Raw genomic sequence first — 20800 nt, 5'->3', positions numbered from 1 at the left:
GAAAAAAGAAAAAAGAAAATAACTACTCAGTCAAAAAGATAATTACTCAGTTAGACATTATTGAAATTAGAGGGTGGTTTCTGATTAAAATTTTAATGGCGTCTAACCTGGAAAGTAAGTTATTGAATGAAACCAAAATAATTGAATCGATTTATTGAAAATCTTATTTTATTTATTCTTACTTTTAATGTGAAAGTGGAAGGTTCGAAAATTACTTTATGAAAAATACGTTTAACTTTGAAGCTATGAAAAAGAACAGCATCTTATTGTTGTCAATTTTTCAAAATTTTTTCAAGTAATTCTGGGCTCAAATTTAGCATTTAAAACTAAATCCTCCCTGCCATCAAATTAGAAACTTTTGTTGCTGTAAGAAGGTTGTCAGTTTCAACTTCCGAACCTTTCTTTTCTCTGAAATGTACAAAAGAAATCAAGAATATTGAAAATGGAGTGACTTAAAATATGAAGTGAAGTCTAAACCATCGACTCTTTTTTGTCACAATTGTTTCTTACAATGGCATCGAAGTGAAGTTTGAGTGAAGCCTTTGAAACTGATGTTCCATCACGTGAACTGTCAGCGGGACTTGCAATTGCAACCACCTTCCTATACCTCTATGATCGACAGCGCAGATTGCTAGGCCTCTTGGGCCACCTCCAAATCATTATTATAGTGGTAGATTTTCGGTACAAACATAAATTCTTGCTCAATAATAACCCCCCACATAATTTCCTGGCAATAATGGTCCAAAAGCTTCAATCGTGTCATTGTGCATTGTAATTCTACCAAATTTGGGGAAGATGCTGCGCCGATCATCGACAGCTAATGTTCAAAACTAATGGGTTTGTGGGGCTCTCTGTTTTCTTCAAAGCTGTAAGGATTCTGAGTTACAGAGCGCTGGACTGAAGCTCATTTTGTAGAATGTGGGCGCATAGCGACAACTTCAAATCTCAGACCCACTTCTCTTGGTTTTTCTCTCTTTCTCTCTTTCTCGCCTCTTTCGGCCCAAACCATTTGGTGCGCATTAATAATGATCTTCGTTTGTTTTCGAAATGTTGACAAAACTGATTGTGTATCGCCATTTCGCCACAGGGAGCTCTGTCTGAAGAAACCGATTGAGTGGGAGCATTGAAGCGGAGGAGAAATGAGGGCGAAACTTGAATCGCCATTTTAGGCAGTGATCAGTCTATTTCACTGTTTGTGCATCGATTTGTGCTTTTTGACGTCTGGAAACAAAAAGTTGTAAGAACAGGAAGGAAGTTCAGAGATTAGTCAAAAAGTGATTAGCAACCATAATCCAAGCATACGCCAGATGTTTGTTTAAATGCCCAAGTGATATTTTATTTATTTATCTTTTTACTGGATTCTCGTTCTTAATGCTGCACAGAGATTACTCATTACGCCCATTCGATTCAATCTGACAGGTGGAATATCACGTGCTGTTCATCCTCTGGCTGGTGTTTTCTGCTCCACTGTTTGGAAGGCACTTGGAATTAAACTAATAGGTGAGAAATTGTTGGTGCTTTTTAAAGTATTTTGTGAAAGCTTGATCTATTTTATATGATGATTATCATTAATGGGGTTTGATGGTCAGTGATTATAATTTCCCCAAATCATAAACTATTATCCAAGTTCTTTTTTCAAATTTCTCTCTGTCGGATAGCATGAATCGAGGTCTTTGCTGCTGAATGTATGTAGAGAATAAATTTACAGTTTCTGCCATCTGGGTTACTTTAATAAATTATAAAGCCACGAACTTTTCAATGAAAAGAATAAAGAAAAATGGAACCCATCAAACCTCAAACAAATGGAGAGAGAGTAAACTGAGGGAATCCATAGGCATCTGCGGCTCTGTCCCTGTAGGCACAAAGCCCTTCCAACATAGACAGACCTTTCTGCACTGATAATGTCATCATACACAAAAAAAGAGGAGAGAAAAGGAAAAGGCCATGTCAAGGTAGCAGCAGATGACTCAGATCTCAAACTCGAAAACCATCTCACATGCTTCGCAATGGATGGTCTTGAATGAAGAAGCTCCAATCGCTTCAGGCTCGGAATAGAAAGGAAGAGACTGGGGAAAGAGTGGAAGTTCTCACGTTGGTGTGTTTCCATTTCAAAATCACGGAGTTTTTGTTTTTGTTTTTTTTTTTTTTTTTTTGAAGGAATAAGTCCAAAAAGATGCGATGGTCTTCTTGCTCGTGTCGTCCATTTCATCTTCTTTCTTGTTTCCCGCATTTATTGTCTCGTTCTTCTTTGTCATTAATCAAACATTACAGTTTGCCCCTAAGTTTGTATTACTGAGCTTCTATTCCTCCATCGTCTTCCCACTATTTCATTGCAGAATTTGTCCACGCCGTTTCCTATACGGTAAAAGCAAAACAAAGGTCCTTTTTTCCAGTTTACTTTACTCGAAAATCGAATCCTAGAGTTCAAAGACCACTCAACAGTACCCTTTTTGCCCAACGTTTGTATTTCTTAGTCGATTACTCTGTAGAATCGCTAGAATTCGTTCATGATTGAACTCGAATAATTACCTGATATAGTGAATTTCATCGCATTATTAGCAAAGACCATTCTGGAAAAGATGCTGTGCGCTTGTTCAGGAGAGCAATTCAAGTTCGAAGAGCCACCACAGTCCCCGGAGTCACTAGCGACGAGGGATTTCTCGGCCAGTTGTCTTTCCTCGAGAACTGGAGACTGGGATTTGAAATTTGAAGATTCTCAAGTAGATGAAGTTGAATCCACTTTAAAAGAAGCCCTCTCATTAAACTACGAGGTGCGTTCATTTCTCTTTTCAAATCTCTTTGACCAAATAAACTCATCTTTTCTTGATTTCTTGGCTTCATCTCATCGTCTTATAAGATACATTCTGTCCACTTTCAAACTAGGAAGCCAGAGCTTTACTGGGGAGGCTTGAATATCAAAGAGGAAATTTTGATGCTGCCCTACAGGTATTTCAAGGTATAGACATTAGATCCTTGACGCCAAGAATGGTTAAGGCAATCACCGAAAAGATAAGAGAGGAAAAACCTCGTCCTAAAGGTGACAGTGCCCCCCCTACTGGTGTACTGTCCATGCATTCTGTTAGCCTACTACTTGAAGCAATTTTACTCAAGGCAAAATCACTGGAGGAACTTGGCAGATATATAGGTAAATTGCTCTTGTTCACTTTTCTTACTATAGTTTTATGTCATATTTTGAAGACAATGTTCTGTAACAGCGTTATGTTATGATTGGTTAGCAAGATGAACAATGCAATAGATACTACAATTTCTCTTGTTTATCAGTCTGACTGTGATGTTGATCATAATTCTTTCTTGTTCATCAGAGTCTGCGAAAGAATGCAGGATAATTCTTGATACAGTGGAATCAGCTCTGCCTAATGGAATGCCCGAGTTTATTGGCGAAGACTGCAAATTTCAGGAAATGTTACACAAAGCTTTGGAATTACTGCCTACTTTGTGGATTAAGGGTGGTTATCTCGACGAGGCCATAAACGCCTACCGCCGAGTCCTTGTTAAACCATGGAATCTAGATCCAAACAAGTTGGCTGCCATAGAGAAAGAATTGGCTGGCACATTACTCTACGGAGGTGTTGAAGCAAGCCTTCCCCTTAAGTTTTATGTATTCGGTCCAAGAACACCTAAAAACAATGTAGAAGAAGCAATCCTTTTGTTGCTAATACTCATGAGGAAAGTGGTGACGCAGGAAATAAACTGGGATCCAGAGATTATGAATCATCTGACTTTTGCACTTTCTATCACAAGACAGTTTGAATTACTGGCTGAGCACGTGGAGCAGATTCTTCCTGGAAGATATAGTCGAGCTGAGAGGTGGTACTTTCTTGCTCTATGTTACAATGCGGCAGGACAGAATGAAACAGCTTTGAACCTTCTAATGAAAGTTTGCGGTTCCTCTGAAGTAAAGCAGAAGCCCCATTTTCATTCATTTTTGTTGCTTGCAAAATTGTGTTCAGAGGATACAAAATATGCACGTGATGGAATAAAATGTGCTAGTAGAATGATCGATATGGCCAGTGAACACAGTAAACATTTCAATGCTGAATCCCACAAATTTTTAGGTGTTTGCTATGGGAATGCAGCCAGAGCATCTGTATCAGACTCTGAAAGAACTCTTTTCCAAAAAGAATCATTGAACTCCCTCAGAGTTTCTTCTCTCGGTAGGAGGCATGATCCAGAAGTAATGTTCAACATTAGCTTGGAAAATGCTGTGCAGAGAAATCTTGATGTTGCCTTCTACAGTGCAATGGCGTACTCAAATATGGTGGCTGATGGTTCCGGAAGAGGTTGGAAGCTTTTGACCCTCATACTTTCAGCTGAGAGGCGACTCAAGGACGCTGAAACCATAGTTGATTTTGCTTTGGACGAAGCTGAGAGGATGGATCAATTGGAATTTCTTCGATTGAAAGCTGTCCTCAAAATTGCTCAGGAACAGCCAAAGCAAGCAATAGAAACCTACAGAATCTTGCTAGCACTAATTCAAGCACGAGATGAACTTCAGCTTCAGGCTACGAACCTTAACCAATCCAAGGACTTGGAACTAGAGGTTTTGCCCCCACTCTAAATTGTTTCTATATTATGTTTGTATTCACTCCATGGTACAGTTAGGCACGCCCTGATAATCTTTCCTGCGACCCTTTTCCACATCAGGAAGAGATCAACAGCTTCTAAAATCTCTCTTTTGCAGGCAGCGGCAGAACGTGACTTAGAACGGGCAGCCTGGCAGGATTTGGCTGCCATATATTCAAAACTTGCTTCCTGGGCGGATGCAGAAATTTGCCTGAACAAAGCCAAAACATTAAATGTTCATTGCCCCAGAGGTTGGCATTCAACAGGTAGAACTATTTTTTTCAATCATTTTAATTGCATCTTTTGTAATGAAATGGTTGGCAAATATCTACAATATAAGTTAAACTGAACCAAAACCATTGCAGGCAAGTATTTTGAGGCTCGATCGTTACACAAGGAAGCACTTGTTTCATACTCTGTCTCTCTATCGGTTGATCCTGATTATATTCCGAGTATCATCTCAACAGCAGAAGTATTGATGAAATGCGGTAACCAATCACTTCCAATTGCACGCAGCTTGTTGATGAATGCTGTAAGATTGGATCCTACAAGCCATGAAGCATGGTTCAACCTTGGAGTGCTCTCCAAAATGGAAGGTTTGTTGCTTCAAGCTGCAGATTTTTTTCAAGCCGCACATGAACTCCAATTATCAGCTCCTCCTCAGAGTTTCATCTAAAAGAATCTTTTTTTTTCCACCTTCTGAGAGGAAGAGTTTTGGGGAAGTTGAGCAGATATGAAAGCTCAATTATTGCATTGGTTGTGCCACCAGCATATTCCATCAATTTTCTTTCCTTCTGCCATTCTTTTCCTTGACCTCTCATAATCTGTTGAAAACTGAGGGAATGTTGGAACAACACTTGGCCAGATTTTAGGGTAGACTTACAGTTCCAAATTCTGCATGTTCAAATCAACTGATTTTGTGTAACGAATCAAGGATTTGGTAGTCTATTGAGTAAATAGCACATTTTGTTGCAGTATTTTTCTCCTTTTCAAGCATCAACTTTGTTTCCCACTTCAAAATCTAGTATGAACTTCATTAATGCCTAAAAGGAATCAAAACAAGCAAGTAGCCGGGATTGTAGTGAATTTTAAGCTCTGTTATGTTTCATCCAATAAAATAATAAAATAACATGATTTAAGTATTCAAAGTTAGTACTATAATTGTCGAAGCAATGTTTGTAAAGCAAACCAAAAGATAAAAGTTGTTGGGTGTGAATCTGTGATGCTTGAACCATGAAAGTCAAGAACCAAAATGACTGACTGGCAATGACTGCTCATCAGAAAAGCCTCCCGACATGTCAAAGGATACATCACAGGCATTTTCTCGTGTTGGGAACCCACCAAGGCCCGACTTCTGATAGCAACTCTGTAGCTAGAAAAACTGGAAGCCTGCCAAAATTGTCCTATTGACACGCTATCTAAAATTTTGGATCTTGTAACTGAGCTCAGAAGGCTGTAATCCTTGGTTGGCACTTGGGATGGTTGCAGGATTTGAACCAATGAACTACTCTCATCAATTAACGTGTTAACGTCAATACCCAACAATATTGACATATCTAAGAAATTCAAGCAAACTTATTGAATGTGAACAAGATATCCAACACAATAGCGAAAGCATTTCAACTCGACATAATCTCTGCCACGATATGAGAAAGTATATAACAGCCGATGGGGCACAATGGCATATCTTGGCAAATAATGATATCATCATAGACAAGGTTTTACCAAGTGAGCAAAGCATGGAGTAAAAATTTACATGGAAGAACAGTGTAAAAAAATATATAAGTCTGCACACTTATTTGGTTTCATTGATTCATGAATAACAAATACAAGACTGTAGTTCCATTCAATAACTTCTGCCTTGGGAGACTTGGGAGCATACACAAGTTGCTTTGTACAAGAGGAGCCCAGGATCGCGGATAAATATACAATTCTTTCCTTTTCATTAGAACTGCACGAATGAAATTTGCTCTTAGTAGGGAAACAAACAAGATTCATTACATTGTAATGCAAGTGAAATCTGTAACCACATTACATGAAGAAGAGCTTATTATAATTTTAAGCAAGTGATATAAAAAGAAAATATAGGATGATCATTCAGGCATAGGGTCTTAGTACTACGAAATCTCCCAGTGATAAACACACATAGGTGCTTAGAAATTTCACTTACAGCGAAAAAGAAGCGAAGCTGACAATAGAGCACGACCTCACCCCATACTCCACTGCATCCACAAAAAACAATAAGGAAGTTTTAAAATCATCGAAATGCCCATCATCGAAATGCTCCAAGAAATAGCGTGAAACAACTTCTATGAGTGAAAGTATAATGACCTTAAGAACTGGTTCTCCCTTGTTAGTGTTAGCAGATTGCTTTGCATTTGCGGCCAACTGAGCACGTGCAGCCCTTCCTGCAGCAGATTTTTCAAATTCTTCTTGCCTGCAAGTATTTAATATCACTTTTCAGCATAAAAACATGGAGGATTCCCATCATAGTTCCTAATTTGAAATTCTCATTTCTAGTTAACGATGAATGTTATATCCTTGGTATGAATAATCAATTAAAAACGAAACTCATTTTTTCGAAATCTACTTTAAAACATAAGGATCAAACGAAAGCCCTAATCATTATGATCAGTTGTTCCAAATGAACAAGAAGGAACAAGATGTACAGAAATTATGAAAGAAAGTTAAAAAGGTGAGGGGGAGAGGAAATTACCTTTTCTGAGCGGCTTCAGCAGCTTTGGCGCGAGCTTCGACGGAGGCCAATCTTTCTTCCTCCTTCCTCTCTTGCTCTTGGCCTTCGTCGAGGCAACTTGCGCATTGCCCCATCGCTTTGCTTGCACTTGCAGGTTTTTGCCAAGATCTCCAATCGGTATTTTCACTACCAATTTTACCTTTTTCGGAATTCGTATTTTATCGGACGGTTAGGATTTCACCCGACGTTATCTGACAGCGCCATGGCATTATCCGCTTTTCCGTTTACGGCTAAGATTTCTATCTATACGGTGTCGTATCGTCGATACACAATTTTAGTTCAATATTTCCGCATATTAGCGTAGATATTTTAGAACGAATTTTAAAATTCAAAGATAAAAGTGAATTCCAATTATAATTAAAACATATCGCTCCTTCGAAAAAAAGAAATGAAAAAAAAGGCCTAAAATACTCTATAGTAGCCGGAGCTGAATCCAACCCCTGACGGCGTGGCGTAGGCTATCGTTCTTCTCGTTGGTCGTTGGTGTGGCGGAGGAGCTAAGCGAAACCCTAATTTAGTAACAGTGACAGGTCTGTGAAGAGAGAGAGGGGGCCGAGAATGACGGTCAAACCGTTGGAGTTGCTACCTCCCACAGAAACGTTAGAGATGGAGAGTGGTCTTAAGCTGGTGCCGCGTCTGAGACTCAACTTCACAGTCTATCCGTCGAGCCCTTCAGTGAGTAAATCCCTTGATGAGTGGAAGTTGAAGCGAGCTCTCATTGACTTTCTCAAGACTTCGCTTTCGGTTCCGGTAATTGTCCCTGAGGAGGATTTGGTGATCAAACGCATTAAAGAAGTTAAGACACGCAAGCGCGAAGACCCACTTGCTCGCGGTACTCTCTTCGTGCGAGATCTTGGATTTTTGAAAAGTGCTTACAAGAGGTATGAGGAGGAGGAAGAGGAAATCACGGCGTTGGAGAAGAAGTTTTTGGATTGGAGGCGATTCCTGGTTGAGAAATTGGATGGGATTGAGCTGAATCTTGAGGGGTTCAAATTCAAACTCGCAGTCGTTATACCGGAATCTGATAATTTTGAGGCAATGAAGACGGCTTGGGGGGATTTTTACGCATTTGGGAATCGTGGTAAGCAAATTTCAGCGTCTTTTAAATTGTTAATGGTGTTTACGCAGTAAGCTTTGGTCTGTGATTGTCCTGAATTTGCCTTAGGATATTCGAGAAGTGGGAACCAAGGACCTGATACCATTACCTTGAGGGGCGCTCCATCAAGGTGGTTTGCCGAGCCTCGGGTTTCGTCAAAGCCCTCCATGTTGGTCACACATACCATCTTTTCTACATTTGGAAAGATAAGGTTTTGCCTCTGATTGTTTCTTCTTCAATCTTCTTCCCCATTTATTTTGCATGTCATGTTTAGTTTGACAATTAGGTGCCAAGCTCAATTCGATGAACTCCGTTGTATAATGGCATTGGTGTCTCTGCACTACTACTGTAGGAACCAAGAGGTCATCTACATTGTACTTCTGAGCTTAGGTGTGAAATAATGAATGTATTGCATTGCAGTATTAGAAATTGATGATCTCCATTTTAGCTACGTATGGTTCTTCTTATGTTTAGTTTTATTTTGACTCATCATAAGCATGTTTTTCCCTTTAATATACACTCTACAGGAACCTAAATATTGCTGTGGATGATGCTTTTGGTAAGGATGGCAATGAGGATGCAGAAGACATAATTTCAGGCTTACACTGTAAAATAACAGTTCAGTTTGAGAAACACAGGGACTTTTACAATGCTCTAAAGGTGCTGTCTGGTCGCTCATTGCAGAAGGTTGGAATTTACCTCTCTATTATATAATCAAGTCATTTGGAGTTGGTTGGCTAATTTTCTCGACACCTCTTTTGTTTTTGGCAAGTAGCCATAAGATTGAAATAGCACTCTTATCCATTGTATAAGGACAAATCACAACTAACCGACGGTTGTAATGTAAGATAGATAGAGGTCATTTGTATCATGATACGTGTGAAAATGGTTTCGGTAGTGTAGGCAAGTATGATGGTAAGATCAAGATGAACATTATCATTTTTATTAGTCCAAACCCTGAATGAAATGTCTTCAACTACATGCTCTCTCACATATCAGAATCAACCAATATCATTGATGATTGAAGTTAGGGAGGATTATGATATAAATTCAATCCTCTTTGTAACTGTGTGCTTTCTACATTTTGCGCTATTATATGAGTTTTTTTTGTAATCTCCTTTTGGGTTGAGGAAGACTTCTTAATGCTAACTCAAAATGGCTACTGCAGCAAGGATCTCGCCTCTGGGCTGATTATGAGGTTACATGGGACAAGGATGGCTTTACCCAACACTCAAGAAATCCACCACAGGGTGATGGCAGCAGAATGCAGGAAATGGCAGCAGGGCAATTTAAGAACGAGGCCTTAAGAAGACAACGATATTCTGGCTCCATTCCTGATGATTCACGGCGCAAGAGGTTCAAGGTTAGTGATCAGCCAATGAAAGTATGGTAGTCGGAGAAAATTGGTTCTGTTTTCTCATTTTGTATTCAACCAATATTCGTAATCTTAGGAAATTGGTAATCATAGTTCTGTGGCTCATTATGGTCTCGTGAATGGTGATTGTGAATCAATCTCGCAGGAATAGGAGAAGTTGGGTCTGTAGCTTGCCTTAGTGAAAGCTTAAAGTTTGCTCCTGGCATTACTTGCACCTCCTTTTACAGCCGCAAATAGTCTTTCTGCAATTTGTAATGACAATCTGACTTCTGTTTCTTGCACAAAATTCTACAATGTGATGCCTCCCCTCATATTGCAGGATGCTGTGTTGCATCATATTCGTCCTGGTATCTTCTCTCTCCCACAGGCCCACATTATAATCCCTTGGCCTCTGAAAATTTTGTATAAATGTTTAAGAAACCGGCTCGAGCTAACTTATTAACAGAGAGGAGATATAAAAGTATTCGTTTTGCTGGACCTGAGATCTTATTCTTTCCTTATATGTTCTGTTTTGCATGCAAAACCTTTTCAATCATATACTCCTGCTCCTTTTAGTGCATGGCAGCTAATCTTTACAGTTAATCCCAAGCAATTATGATATGAAATATGAATTATATGATTAGTGGTTCATATTCAATTATGGTAAGGTCTGATTGAATAACAATTATGACTTGAGTAAGTGGGTTAACTGAGGAGGCAAAAGGGTTAACCGTGATTAGCTCGAATTATGATGCTTCTTGATATCCTAATTTCTTTGACTTCAACTATTGTGGATCAAACTAGTCTGAATGTATAAGGTGAAACCCATATGATACACCTGATTTGTGGAAACTCTTTAGGACACTGACTTGGTGAGCTGTGTGCAACATTATTAGCTCTGGAATTGCATTATTTTGGAGTATAATATTGATAGGAGGATGATGGGTCGTTGTTGGTTTGTGATATTCTTTTAATAGCTTTAATGTTGAGGCTTACAAATGAAGAAAGTGTCACTGTAATGATGAAGAAAAGAAGCTTTTCGAAGTTGGGAGGCAGGCAGGCCACCTGCTGAGGCTGAGGCTGAGCCATTAGGTAACTAAAACTGTTGCCTTTGCTTTTCAATCTTATGTCCCCCTCTTGTTTCCATCCTTCCTTTACAGCAAACCCATCTCCATTCTCTCTTTCTGTTTTTTCAAGGAACACACGCTGTTACAACCTCTCCCTCTCATCACTCCTCTATTTATTTATTATTATTATTTTAATAATTTTTCTAATAGATGAAACGTCATATTAAGATTTAACATGCACGAAATCAGCTAAGAAAATAAACTTTATTGTAAGATCTCACATCGTTGGAGAATAAACTTTATTGTAAGATCTCACATCGTTGGAGAATAAACTTTATTGTAAGATCTCACATCGTTGGAGAATAAACTTTATTGTAAGATCTCACATCGTTGGAGAAGTGAACAAAACATTAAGTATAAGAGTGTGGAAATTTCTCTTTAATAGATGCGTTTTAAAACTGAGGCTAATGGTGATATAAGTTTGAACGATTACAAATATGGTATTAGCTGATTGGTGTGCCAACGACTGTTACAGAAGAGTATCAATACCCTATGTTCATAATTGTTTTTATCTCGATTTTTTTTTTTACATATATTTTTACCCACTTATTGCCGACTCTAAAAACTAGATTCATAAAAATAACTTAAAAAACAAGCCTGTAGGGTCCCACGTATAATTTGAATTAAATGATACATTGGATAAATTTGCCACAAAATTCAGGAACTTTTTTAGTTGGAACATAATGATACAGAAATCAAATTGTGATTTAAACACTTCTCAAATTATATTAAAAAAATTTCAAACCATTTCCAAAATAAAAAAAAAAGCAGGATGTATTTTATTTTAAAATTATGATGAATGAATACTAAATAAAGTAATTGTGCACGTACCTCTCATGATTCAATTTGAGATTTCTCTGTCTTTAATTTTTTTACTGATTTGATTTGAAGACAGCTACAGGTTGAGACATTTTATCAAAGAAACGAGTTGTTGGGTCTGCTCCAAAGATCCAACGGAATGATTGTTTGCTTCCCCACTGACATCAATCATATCTATATATAATCCTCTCCTTCTGCTTCTTCATCTCCCCATTCTTCTACACAAAGCTCACTTCCACTCCCAACCCATGGCATTTGCAGGCACAACCCAGAAATGTATGGCTTGCGAAAAAACCGTTTATCTTGTCGACAAGCTGACCGCCGACAACCGCATCTACCACAAAGCCTGTTTCAGATGCCACCATTGCAAGGGAACTCTAAAGGTAAAACTTTTATCCTATGTTTAACGAAGGAGATGGAACTCTGAAACTGAAGTTGTTGCTCTGTTTTCAGCTCAGCAACTACAATTCCTTTGAGGGAGTGCTTTATTGCAGGCCACACTTTGATCAGCTCTTTAAGAGGACTGGCAGTCTTGACAAAAGCTTTGAAGGTACAAATAATTATAAGTTGTTTGGATGGATCTGATTTCTCGGATTTTTCATGTTGATTTCTGTGTTTTTAGGAACACCCAAGATCGTAAAACCAGAGAAACCGGTTGATAGTGAGGTAATTCCCTGATTGCTTGAGCCTGTTAGAATTTCTAATGTTTCACCCTTTGATCTGAAAATGCATCAGCAGAAACCAACGGCTAAGAAGGTAGCTAGCATGTTTGGCGGAACCAGAGATAAATGTCTTGGCTGTAATAACACTGTTTATCCAACAGAAAAGGTAACAACTATATACAGAATCTTTTTTCTTCTTCCTGGATCTAATTTCATGAACTGGTCTCTGTTTGAAGGTCACTGTAAATGGAACTCCATACCACAAAAGTTGCTTCAAATGCTGCCATGGCGGATGCACGATCAGCCCTTCCAACTATATCGCTCATGAGGGGCGACTTTACTGCAAGCACCACCATATCCAACTCATCAAGGAGAAAGGAAACTTGAGTCAGCTTGAGGGAGACCATGAAAAGATACCATCGAAGGAAAAAATCAATGGCGAAGCGGTGGCTTCAGAAGCTTGAGAGTGTGTTCTTCCTTTTAAGAGTGTGTTCTTCGCCCCCTGTTTCTTAAATATTCAAATAACATGCTCAAACAGACGCCAAGATCTGTTTGATTTTCATCATATTTCATGTTTGTGGATTTGAATCGTAGTCCTGTCAATTCCAAGGGATGCCTATAATTATAAGTACTTTCTTTTAAGGTTTATATTCTAAATTGGGTTCAAACCAACATAACAAGATTGAATGAAGATTATGGTTGGCCAAAGAACTCATCAAATGAAATGAAGAATCAACAAACAAGCTATTCCACAGTATCCAAAATCGAACCATTTCGAGCAATGTGCTTCAAATCTATAATAAAATTATCTCTAAGGAAACCGAACCCAAAAGTCCCGTTACTGTACTGCCATATTCTTCCCTCGACGTTGCGAGGATTCGGAACACTTCCAGCCAGGTCTGGTAGGACTAGATCATAACTCGAGTTGACGCGAAGAATGCGAGAGATCTTTTTGTTTTCAATTGAAGGCACTAGCTCATCAATGTCATTGGCTGGTAGAGGGTGAACATGTATTCGGCAGTCGTGAAAATGTTCCTCCTCCAGGGAGAATGGGGCTTCCAAGAAGGTAGCATTGGATGTCCAAAACACGGGAGAATAACTAGAGAGGCCTTCGGAGGAGTCCCCAACTCTCCGACAGGCGATACCACCAATGTCATCATATACAACAAGATAGAAATCCATGCGCATATCATCACTGATTCCCTGCACGACGAAATAGGAAGCCATGCTATATCATTTGTACCACTCCCAAGAATGAAATCAATGTCAACAGAACATAAATAGTAGTGTTCCAAAAGGGTACATAAACACAAGGGAGGGAGGGAGGGACAACACCTTCCATAAGCCCTGTATTGGCCGCAATGGTGTGGGCGAGCAATTCACAATTTTAACAAAATGCTCTGCTTCCAACTTCCGCTTTCCTAGCCTTTCCTTCTCCCTTCTCCGTTGTCTCCTTGAGGCTCTATCCCCTCCCGGGCTGGTTCTATTCGCAAACTGTTGATAAATTTCTGACATTAATCCGTCCAGTAAGCTTCCCGGAGAGCCACTTCCCACTACGTTCACATCTGTTACGGCGGCTAAATTGTCTTCTGGGGAACTTCGGCGGCATCCGTTTATCCTTCGTTCTGGGGAATTTGGATAAGCGAATGTAAGATTTTCCTCAATGACAAAATGATTTGTCCCCATGAAGCTCAATTCTATCGGAATCAAATCGCAATCGGAGAAATCGGATTCTCCTAAATCAGCAAATTTCCCGGCGAACCCAGAACGGCCATCGGGGTCGATGAAACTCATGGCCTGAGCTTCCGGGGAGAGCCCCATCCAAAGAAATGGAGATTTAAACACGTCGTAAGTACCGTTCTTTGACGGAGAAACCCTAGAGCCAGCAATAAAATCTGGGCCCCATTCGAAGAACACCAATGGCGGCGATGAGACGCCGATGGTCGGCGAGCCACTCTGGCGCCAAAAACCGATGAGATTCTCCCATTGGTGAAGAGTTTTATAGAGTAACCTGTAAGCGATTTTCCCTTTTCCCCAATTGTTGATCTGAGTAGTGGAACCCCATCTCCGATCGCACATAGTAAACCAGAGTTTCCTATCATTCCTGCAGAGAGAGACGAATCTCTTCGAGGTGCAAGAGAAAGCCGCAATATCGGAGGGGGAGAGGAAGGAGAGGATGCATAACTGAACATCTTCCGGGAAGTCAGTGAAGGAAAAGGAACCCATTTCGTCAATTTCGGAGCTAAGATTCGCCATGTTTGCAGTTCTATGAATAGATTTCCTCGGAAAATTCGGTCCCAGGTTTCCTGTGCGTGAGGGAAGATCCAATCTGGAATAGCTGGAAGCAAATTCGAAGATTCCTTGTCGGAGTAAGGAATTATTCTCTCAGAATCGAAGATGCCATAAGTGATTGTCAGAGGTAATCTGCCGACTCAAATTTACGAGTGTTCCAAGAGATGGGACCAATTTTTAGAACAAACCTTTTCAATTAACTGCATTTTTCGTTGCCTTGCATATTTTTTAATAAACAAAAACTTGATTATATGTATTTTATTTCATTTGACCATAGTTTGTGACAATAAAACATACATTTTTTTTGGTTCATTTTGGACAAAATCCTTAAAAATCCATGAACCGAAGAATATTTTCAATGTTCGACCAAGTTCCTTAAAAACATCAGAATCCTTTTGTGTGGTCATCAATCCCTGTTGGCAATCTCTAACTATTCCAATCGAACGCCCAAGATTGGTCCATCCGACGATATCTCAGCCATCCGATCCACTGAACCTCGTCTCTTCAACTTGCCACCCGGCCCAGGCCCACTCCCACTCCCACTCCCACTTTCGAACTCAAAGGCCCGACCCACAAAATCATGGATCGTCTCTAGGCCCACATAATACTTCCCAATCCCCGGCAACAAAGCCGAGTGCAAATTGAAGAACTCCGTGTAAGCCGGCAGTATCATCTTCAGAGTTGCCTCTTTCAACTGCTCCCGCAAATCCAAATCTGGAATGCAATACGCGGTTCTGTGTTTATGTGAGAATTCCCTTAGAGCCTTCACGAATGCTTCCATTTTTGTTTTCGCTAATTCTTCCACGGTTTCCTTGTTCGGTAATCGCACGTCTTCCATGTCCATTACTGAAAGCAAGGGCTCCCAACATAGCATTTGGTAAGTGTAAGCCGATTCCTCTGCCACTGCTTTGTAATTCTTTCTCATATACTGTTCTCCTAGAAATCTTCCTAGTTCCGTGTTTCGGATCCGCATGTAGATGTACCAGTATGTGTTCATTGAGAAGATATGCGGTAGGATTTTGTCTCTGTAGCGCGATTTTTTGGATTCCACGTTTCTTTGTAGGGCTTCCATTACGTTAGAGAAGGCGTCTTTGAGGAGATTATCCTCGTCTTCCGATTTCAAAACGACTCCGCCTTTCCATGATTTCTGTATTTGGAGAACTTTGGTCATGGCGAAACTGTAGTTGTCACTTGCAAGGTACTTGAGGTAGTTGACGGCGTATCTGACTAGTTTTGGAACCGAGCCGTCTTTTGGAGGAGGAAAGCCATCTGAATTGCCCTCAATTTGAAGGCCGAAGTCCCAAAGTACTTTGCTGGACGCGTGTACAAGTAGCTTCTCCAGCTCTCTGTATCGTGTGCGAATTTCTGTGCCAGCTTCCCCGCCGAATGCCTCAGAGAATTCGGAGTTGAGTTCTTCCATGGAGGCGAACATGTCCAAGAGCTTGAACAGTTTCTGCGGCTCTTTTGTGCTTCTGGCGACGCCTTCCCCAAATCGAAAGAAGACGGCCATGATTTTGTCAGCGATCTTCACGAAGCATTCAGGCCACATCAGTCCATCCATGATGGAGCCTAAAACTTGGCTACAGAGTTTCTTCTCGGAAACCAACACGCTCGTGGCTGCGACCTTGAAGTGTTCAATCCACAGAGAAATTGCTGTCTCCAACTTTTCCCACTCCATTTTGTCAATTTCTTCTGGAGTGTATGTTTTGAGATAGACTGGATTCAGCCGCATCAATGTCGTAGCTGCTCTTCTGTATCTAACCTGATTTATGAACGCTAGTTATAGAATTTGGCTGCAATTTTTTCTTACTAAAAGGAAAATATGTTATTTACCTTGACGTAAATATTGATGCAAATATCCAAACAATCGTTGGCAGCGAGGGTTTCAGAAATTCGTTTGGCAGCTTCGATCTCCAACTCGGTACCCATTTCAGACCCCACTGCTTCACCTTCTTTTTCTGCTTCACCATCTTCAAACTTGGGTTTTCTTTGACGCTTTAGATTCTTCAATATGTTTTCAAATTCATCTTGCAGATTAAGCAAAGCTTCGTCAAGCAACCCCTCAAACTTCATGTCGTCAATTTCTGTTTCGTATAGAGCTTTGAGAGTGATCATCGTCTCTTTCAGTCTGTGTGTCCGCTGTGAATCAGCAGCCTTCGTCCTGCTCAAGAACTCTACCACCTCTTGAAGTTTCTGGATCACTGATTCCCCCTCTCGGCTAATCAAGCTTATGGATTCATTCAGTCTATCCACACAGTTTACTAGTTTGATCAGCTTCTTCAGACGTTCCTGTGCCGATTTTTCCACCGATAAATTGGCGAAGATCGCGAGAATCTTGCGTTGGAGAAACTCGGATCGCTTAAAGGAATCAAGCAGAACGAGAGCAGGCGAAGCTGCACGATTGATTCTCGTTTCGAGGGCTTTTGTCGTCATCGCCAATGATTGTAGAGGTATTATGCTTCTCGATGCTGTCGCGAGCGATTCGTCGATTGAATCAAGATTCTTCTCCATCTTCTCTAGGCTATCGTTCAATCCCGTCGAGGCTTGGAGGAGGATTTTCAAATCCGAGCATGCTGATTCGAGCTTCTCCATCCTCGAGTCCTCCTCCTCCCTCGGCGCCATTGTTACTACTCCTTGACTCAGGTTCCAAAATCGTGAAGAGATATAGGATCAAACGACAAACACGATGCAAGTGGGAAACATAATACGACGAGAAGAAATACATTTGCCAACTGGAACTCCGATGTAAACTAAGTTACAAATGGCATTTACTTATCGAGACCGGACAAATTCATACTAAGAAGCTGAGAATATGCAAAGCCGGTTGTTGAAAGGCAACCTCTCGAGAACCAGTCCAAACAATAACCCTAGCTTCATGTTTCGGATCCGCATAAAGACATACTGCACACCATCACGCTTCGTCGCGAGCGTACACGGTCAAATTTTGTCTCTGTAACGCCAACTTGTTGAATACGAGCAAGGTTTCCATGCCGCCGGCAGAGGCGTCTTTGAGTTTGAGCAGATTCTCGTCGGTTTTGGAGATCGATAGCATTGCATTTCGCCCGTATTCTTGAACTTGTTGTCTAATGAATTTGTTGGCGGAAGAGATCTCCTCCACCTTGTTGTCTAAGGAATGGATCTCAACCAGAATCGTCGACTTTATGTCAAAGTTGTCTATTGATTCGTACTACGAGTCTCGAACTGAAGGTAGCTTCCTTGACTCATTCTACATCCATATGCATTGTTTGCAGCTTTTTCCATGTTGTCCTTGTCGAGTCATTCTCTGTCAAGATGATAAGGATGTCTTTTGTAATTGTTTGATAGATGGAGTCATCTTGTCTTTACGTTTATGGAGGTTGTCACCATGCTCGAATTTATATTATTTTACTTTTAGGGATATTTTATTTATTAATTATTTTTAATTTACATGGATTGGTAGATTCTTTAGGATATAACAAAAATGTGCTATAAAATTAAAATTGAAAATATGGATAAAATTGTATGGTTAAAAAAGATGGTTAGATTAGTTCCATGCTTCATCTTTCTTCGGTAAAAAAAAAAAAAAAAAAAAAAAAAAAATCGGGAATCTGTTGGACTTGAAGCTGAGGCCGTACATTCTTCTCCAAGTAACAAAATTGGTATTGAAAAAATGGTCACAGTCCGTTTCCGTTCCAAGATTCAATTGGGTGAATAATAAATACTTCCAGAATTTGGGATTTCTTGTTCAGTGATTTTGGGTGCTCGATGTGTCTTTAGAATACAGTTCCATTTAGCGATGGAAGGATGGGGATGGAGGATTTCATCTCAACCCTCCAACTATTTCAGTAATCCTCCTCAGAAAGAGAAGGAAGAACAGCAACAGAAGGTTCAGCGGACGGAACCTGCGGAGAAGGATGATCAGAAGCCGGCGGTTCAAAAGCCTCGAATAAAGGCTACTTCTCGGAGCAGAAGCGGGAGCAGGAAGTTTGAGACGTATTATCGAGCTGAGCCGGCGAGTAATCCGCGCAATGTGAAGGAGACGTGCAAGAAGACTGAGGATGGAGGCGAGCCTCTGCTGGAGAAAGATGAGAAGGAAAAGAAATCTAGGAGGAAGGGTCGCAAGATGAACGTTAGAGCACCGAAGGAAGAGATGCAGAGAACGTCACCAACACCTGAGGAGAACTTGAAGGAGGAAATGCGAGAAAGGGAATGCAAGGCTGGGGGAAGGAAATATGTTTGGGTAAGAAAAATCGATGAAAAGGAAGGGACAAAGGGTCAATGTCGACCTGAAATTGGGTACACCCACGAGATGAAGGAGATGGAAAACAAATTAAGTGGTATTTCATTGAGTTCTGAAATTGAAAGAGCGAAGACTAATGGTGTGCACAGAGGCTGTAGTCAAGGCAATCGGAATCTTCAATGTTGGGCTCCCCGAAAACAGAGGAATGTGGGAATGGTTTGGGTGAGGAAGGATGAACTTTCAAAAGGTAATCTGGTGAGCATTTCCTTACTTGGGTTTAATTATCTTTGTGATTAATTCCATTATCTTATCGTATCCAATATCTGTTGTCTGTCTGGTTGAAGTATTGATAATTTAGAAAATGTTATGCGCTTAAACTTTTAGGGTGGTGGATGATAATTTAGTGGTTTGAGAAAACTGGAGGTTGGTTTAATAGTATTGTTGAATGGAATGGTGAAACATAAGAGGTGAAAATGGTATGAGAATTTGAATGGTTGTGGTGAGTGCGAGTTGGTGGTGAGTATTATGACGGTGGTGGGTGCATAGTATGTAATGTAGGCTGCACAAACATTTGTGCCTACTTATAATTGCTTGCTCAAGTGGGGCAATTGTACATGTGAAGGCATCCTATGCCACATTTTCCCCCACCCCATATGCTTTGATTTCAGAACAGTGAGGTTTAGTGTCCGGTTTCAAGTGTATGACATGTCTTATTGGAACCACTTGAAAACAAGCCATTCCATTTGTGACCGTCCTCCAAATCCAAAGGGCTTCTATCAAATAAATGAAGTGCTGTTGAGTTGAACACATGTGTGGGTAAGTTTAGAGGATAACATATGAGTGGCCAGCTTGAAGCCACATGGACAAAGGATTTAAATGAACTGAATCAGCCTGGAGAGATACATATATTATGATAGGCCACAAGTTGGAAGTGTTGTTTGCTTCCAAGTTGTGAATTAAATTGATATCTAAGCCCACACGTAGTGCTGCTTATTATTAGACTTACCTAACGATTTATAGTCTTCAATGTGGTGGGATTTAATAAAGGATCTATGCCCCACATTATCTAAGCCCACAGGTACAGTTTATTAGACTATTCTAACAACTTAAAACTTTTGAATTCAATTCAGTAGGATTTAATGAAGGATCTGTGTCCTGAATTTTGTTTTTTTGTAACAGGTTAGGAATCTATCCTCAAGAGTGTGAAGAGAAGAAATAGTATATTCATGTTGTGTTCTTATCTGGTGAACTGCTGTGAATACCACTAGTGGATGGTGATGATATGCAGATGAAAGATGGAGTACTCACTAGATATTGTATAGGACAGTGGACTTAAACAAACTGATCAAAACCACACATTTCACCATAATTGTGATTTATGTTCATGTTTGAATCTTTGGATTGATAGATATGATCTTCAGTAGATTCTACCTCAGCTTACTAACTGTATTTTGTTCGTTAGTAAATAAATTTTCAAAAGTATATCTAATAAGCTTATCAAATTTCAATAAATTTGAGTATTCATATAATCTTTTAATTTTATGTCTAATAAATTATTGACATATTTGGAGTACTCAAACCATTTAATTTTATATAATACTGGTTTATTTTATTTAATTATGAAAATTACTTTTAAAAATCATTATTAAACAAACCATGACCCCTATTAGACCTATTTTGTACTTTTTATTTTGTTTTTTTTTTAAATAGTTCAAAATTATTTCTTTGTAGATCTACTTCTAAACATATGCTCAAATTTAATTTGCGAAAGAAAAAATAAAAAATATTTTTTTTTTTTTTTTTTTTTTTGCTTTAAAATCAAAGAGGAAGAGCCATGTTTGACTTTGACTTTGAAAAGGAATAATGATTGTTAATAATGATATAATCCTCGA

General features: G+C 39.7%; 7 protein-coding genes across 19 annotated transcripts; 4 read left to right on the top strand and 3 right to left on the bottom strand.

Moving 5' to 3' along the window:
- Positions 1–282: 282 nt before the first annotated feature.
- NPGR1 (no pollen germination related 1) lies at positions 283–5561 on the top strand. Of its 9 annotated transcripts, none has more exons than XM_087128344.1 (8): positions 283–963; positions 1088–1309; positions 1420–1500; positions 2565–2771; positions 2884–3145; positions 3324–4561; positions 4703–4850; positions 4950–5561. In XM_087128344.1, exons 4-8 carry the CDS (start codon positions 2580–2582, stop codon positions 5258–5260), a joined length of 2151 nt encoding a protein of 716 aa, XP_086984470.1. In that variant the 5' UTR covers positions 283–963; positions 1088–1309; positions 1420–1500; positions 2565–2579; the 3' UTR covers positions 5261–5561. The 9 variants fall into 9 exon arrangements, with proteins under 9 accessions (XP_086984470.1, XP_023546444.2, XP_023546445.2 ...); XM_023690676.2 differs by having other exon boundaries at positions 1088–1327; XM_023690677.2 differs by having other exon boundaries at positions 284–963; positions 2560–2771.
- A 670-nt stretch (positions 5562–6231) lies between these two features.
- LOC111805961 (uncharacterized) lies at positions 6232–7469 on the bottom strand. 2 transcript variants are annotated; one of them, XR_002816723.2, is made up of 4 exons: positions 7301–7469; positions 6916–7021; positions 6730–6806; positions 6232–6535 (listed from the first exon to the last, which is right to left on the bottom strand). XR_002816723.2 is itself a non-coding variant. In XM_023691272.2 (4 exons), exons 1-3 carry the CDS (start codon positions 7411–7413, stop codon positions 6792–6794), a joined length of 234 nt encoding a protein of 77 aa, XP_023547040.1. In that variant the 5' UTR covers positions 7414–7469; the 3' UTR covers positions 6232–6535; positions 6755–6791. The 2 variants fall into 2 exon arrangements, 1 of the variants encoding a protein (XP_023547040.1); XM_023691272.2 differs by having other exon boundaries at positions 6755–6806.
- Positions 7470–7691: 222 nt separating this feature from the next.
- ZCW7 lies at positions 7692–10292 on the top strand. Its single transcript, XM_023691270.2, has 5 exons — positions 7692–8420; positions 8505–8646; positions 8963–9122; positions 9604–9798; positions 9956–10292. The coding sequence occupies exons 1-5, from the start codon at positions 7898–7900 to the stop codon at positions 9959–9961; spliced, it is 1026 nt and encodes a 341-aa protein (XP_023547038.2). The 5' UTR covers positions 7692–7897; the 3' UTR covers positions 9962–10292.
- A 1682-nt stretch (positions 10293–11974) lies between these two features.
- LOC111805191 (LIM domain-containing protein WLIM1-like) lies at positions 11975–13039 on the top strand. 2 transcript variants are annotated; one of them, XM_023690128.2, is made up of 5 exons: positions 11975–12118; positions 12189–12285; positions 12358–12401; positions 12474–12563; positions 12634–13039. In XM_023690128.2, the coding sequence occupies exons 1-5, from the start codon at positions 11984–11986 to the stop codon at positions 12859–12861; spliced, it is 594 nt and encodes a 197-aa protein (XP_023545896.1). In that variant the 5' UTR covers positions 11975–11983; the 3' UTR covers positions 12862–13039. The 2 variants fall into 2 exon arrangements, with proteins under 2 accessions (XP_023545896.1, XP_086984475.1); XM_087128349.1 differs by having other exon boundaries at positions 12471–12563.
- Positions 13040–13096: 57 nt separating this feature from the next.
- On the bottom strand, positions 13097–14847 carry LOC111805189 (F-box protein At3g12350). Its single transcript, XM_023690124.2, has 2 exons — positions 13733–14847; positions 13097–13600 (listed from the first exon to the last, which is right to left on the bottom strand). Exons 1-2 carry the CDS (start codon positions 14651–14653, stop codon positions 13142–13144), a joined length of 1380 nt encoding a protein of 459 aa, XP_023545892.2. The 5' UTR covers positions 14654–14847; the 3' UTR covers positions 13097–13141.
- Positions 14848–14932: 85 nt separating this feature from the next.
- On the bottom strand, positions 14933–17311 carry LOC111805188 (exocyst complex component EXO70I-like). Its single transcript, XM_087128346.1, has 2 exons — positions 16523–17311; positions 14933–16451 (listed from the first exon to the last, which is right to left on the bottom strand). Exons 1-2 carry the CDS (start codon positions 17309–17311, stop codon positions 15120–15122), a joined length of 2121 nt encoding a protein of 706 aa, XP_086984472.1. The 3' UTR covers positions 14933–15119.
- Positions 17312–17754: 443 nt separating this feature from the next.
- Positions 17755–20331, top strand: LOC111805190 (uncharacterized). 3 transcript variants are annotated; one of them, XM_023690127.2, is made up of 3 exons: positions 17755–17896; positions 18446–19155; positions 20088–20331. In XM_023690127.2, the coding sequence occupies exons 2-3, from the start codon at positions 18465–18467 to the stop codon at positions 20090–20092; spliced, it is 696 nt and encodes a 231-aa protein (XP_023545895.2). In that variant the 5' UTR covers positions 17755–17896; positions 18446–18464; the 3' UTR covers positions 20093–20331. The 3 variants fall into 3 exon arrangements, with proteins under 3 accessions (XP_023545895.2, XP_023545894.2, XP_086984474.1); XM_023690126.2 differs by having other exon boundaries at positions 18446–19163; XM_087128348.1 differs by having other exon boundaries at positions 17756–17896; positions 18453–19163.
- Positions 20332–20800: the final 469 nt, after the last annotated feature.

Source organism: Cucurbita pepo, chromosome 11, assembly GCF_057944985.1.
Source record: "Cucurbita pepo subsp. pepo isolate OVF chromosome 11, ASM5794498v1, whole genome shotgun sequence".
NCBI lineage: Eukaryota > Viridiplantae > Streptophyta > Magnoliopsida > Cucurbitales > Cucurbitaceae > Cucurbita > Cucurbita pepo.
Note: the sequence above shows the minus strand (reverse complement) of the source record. Positions and strands in the feature narration are given on the sequence as shown.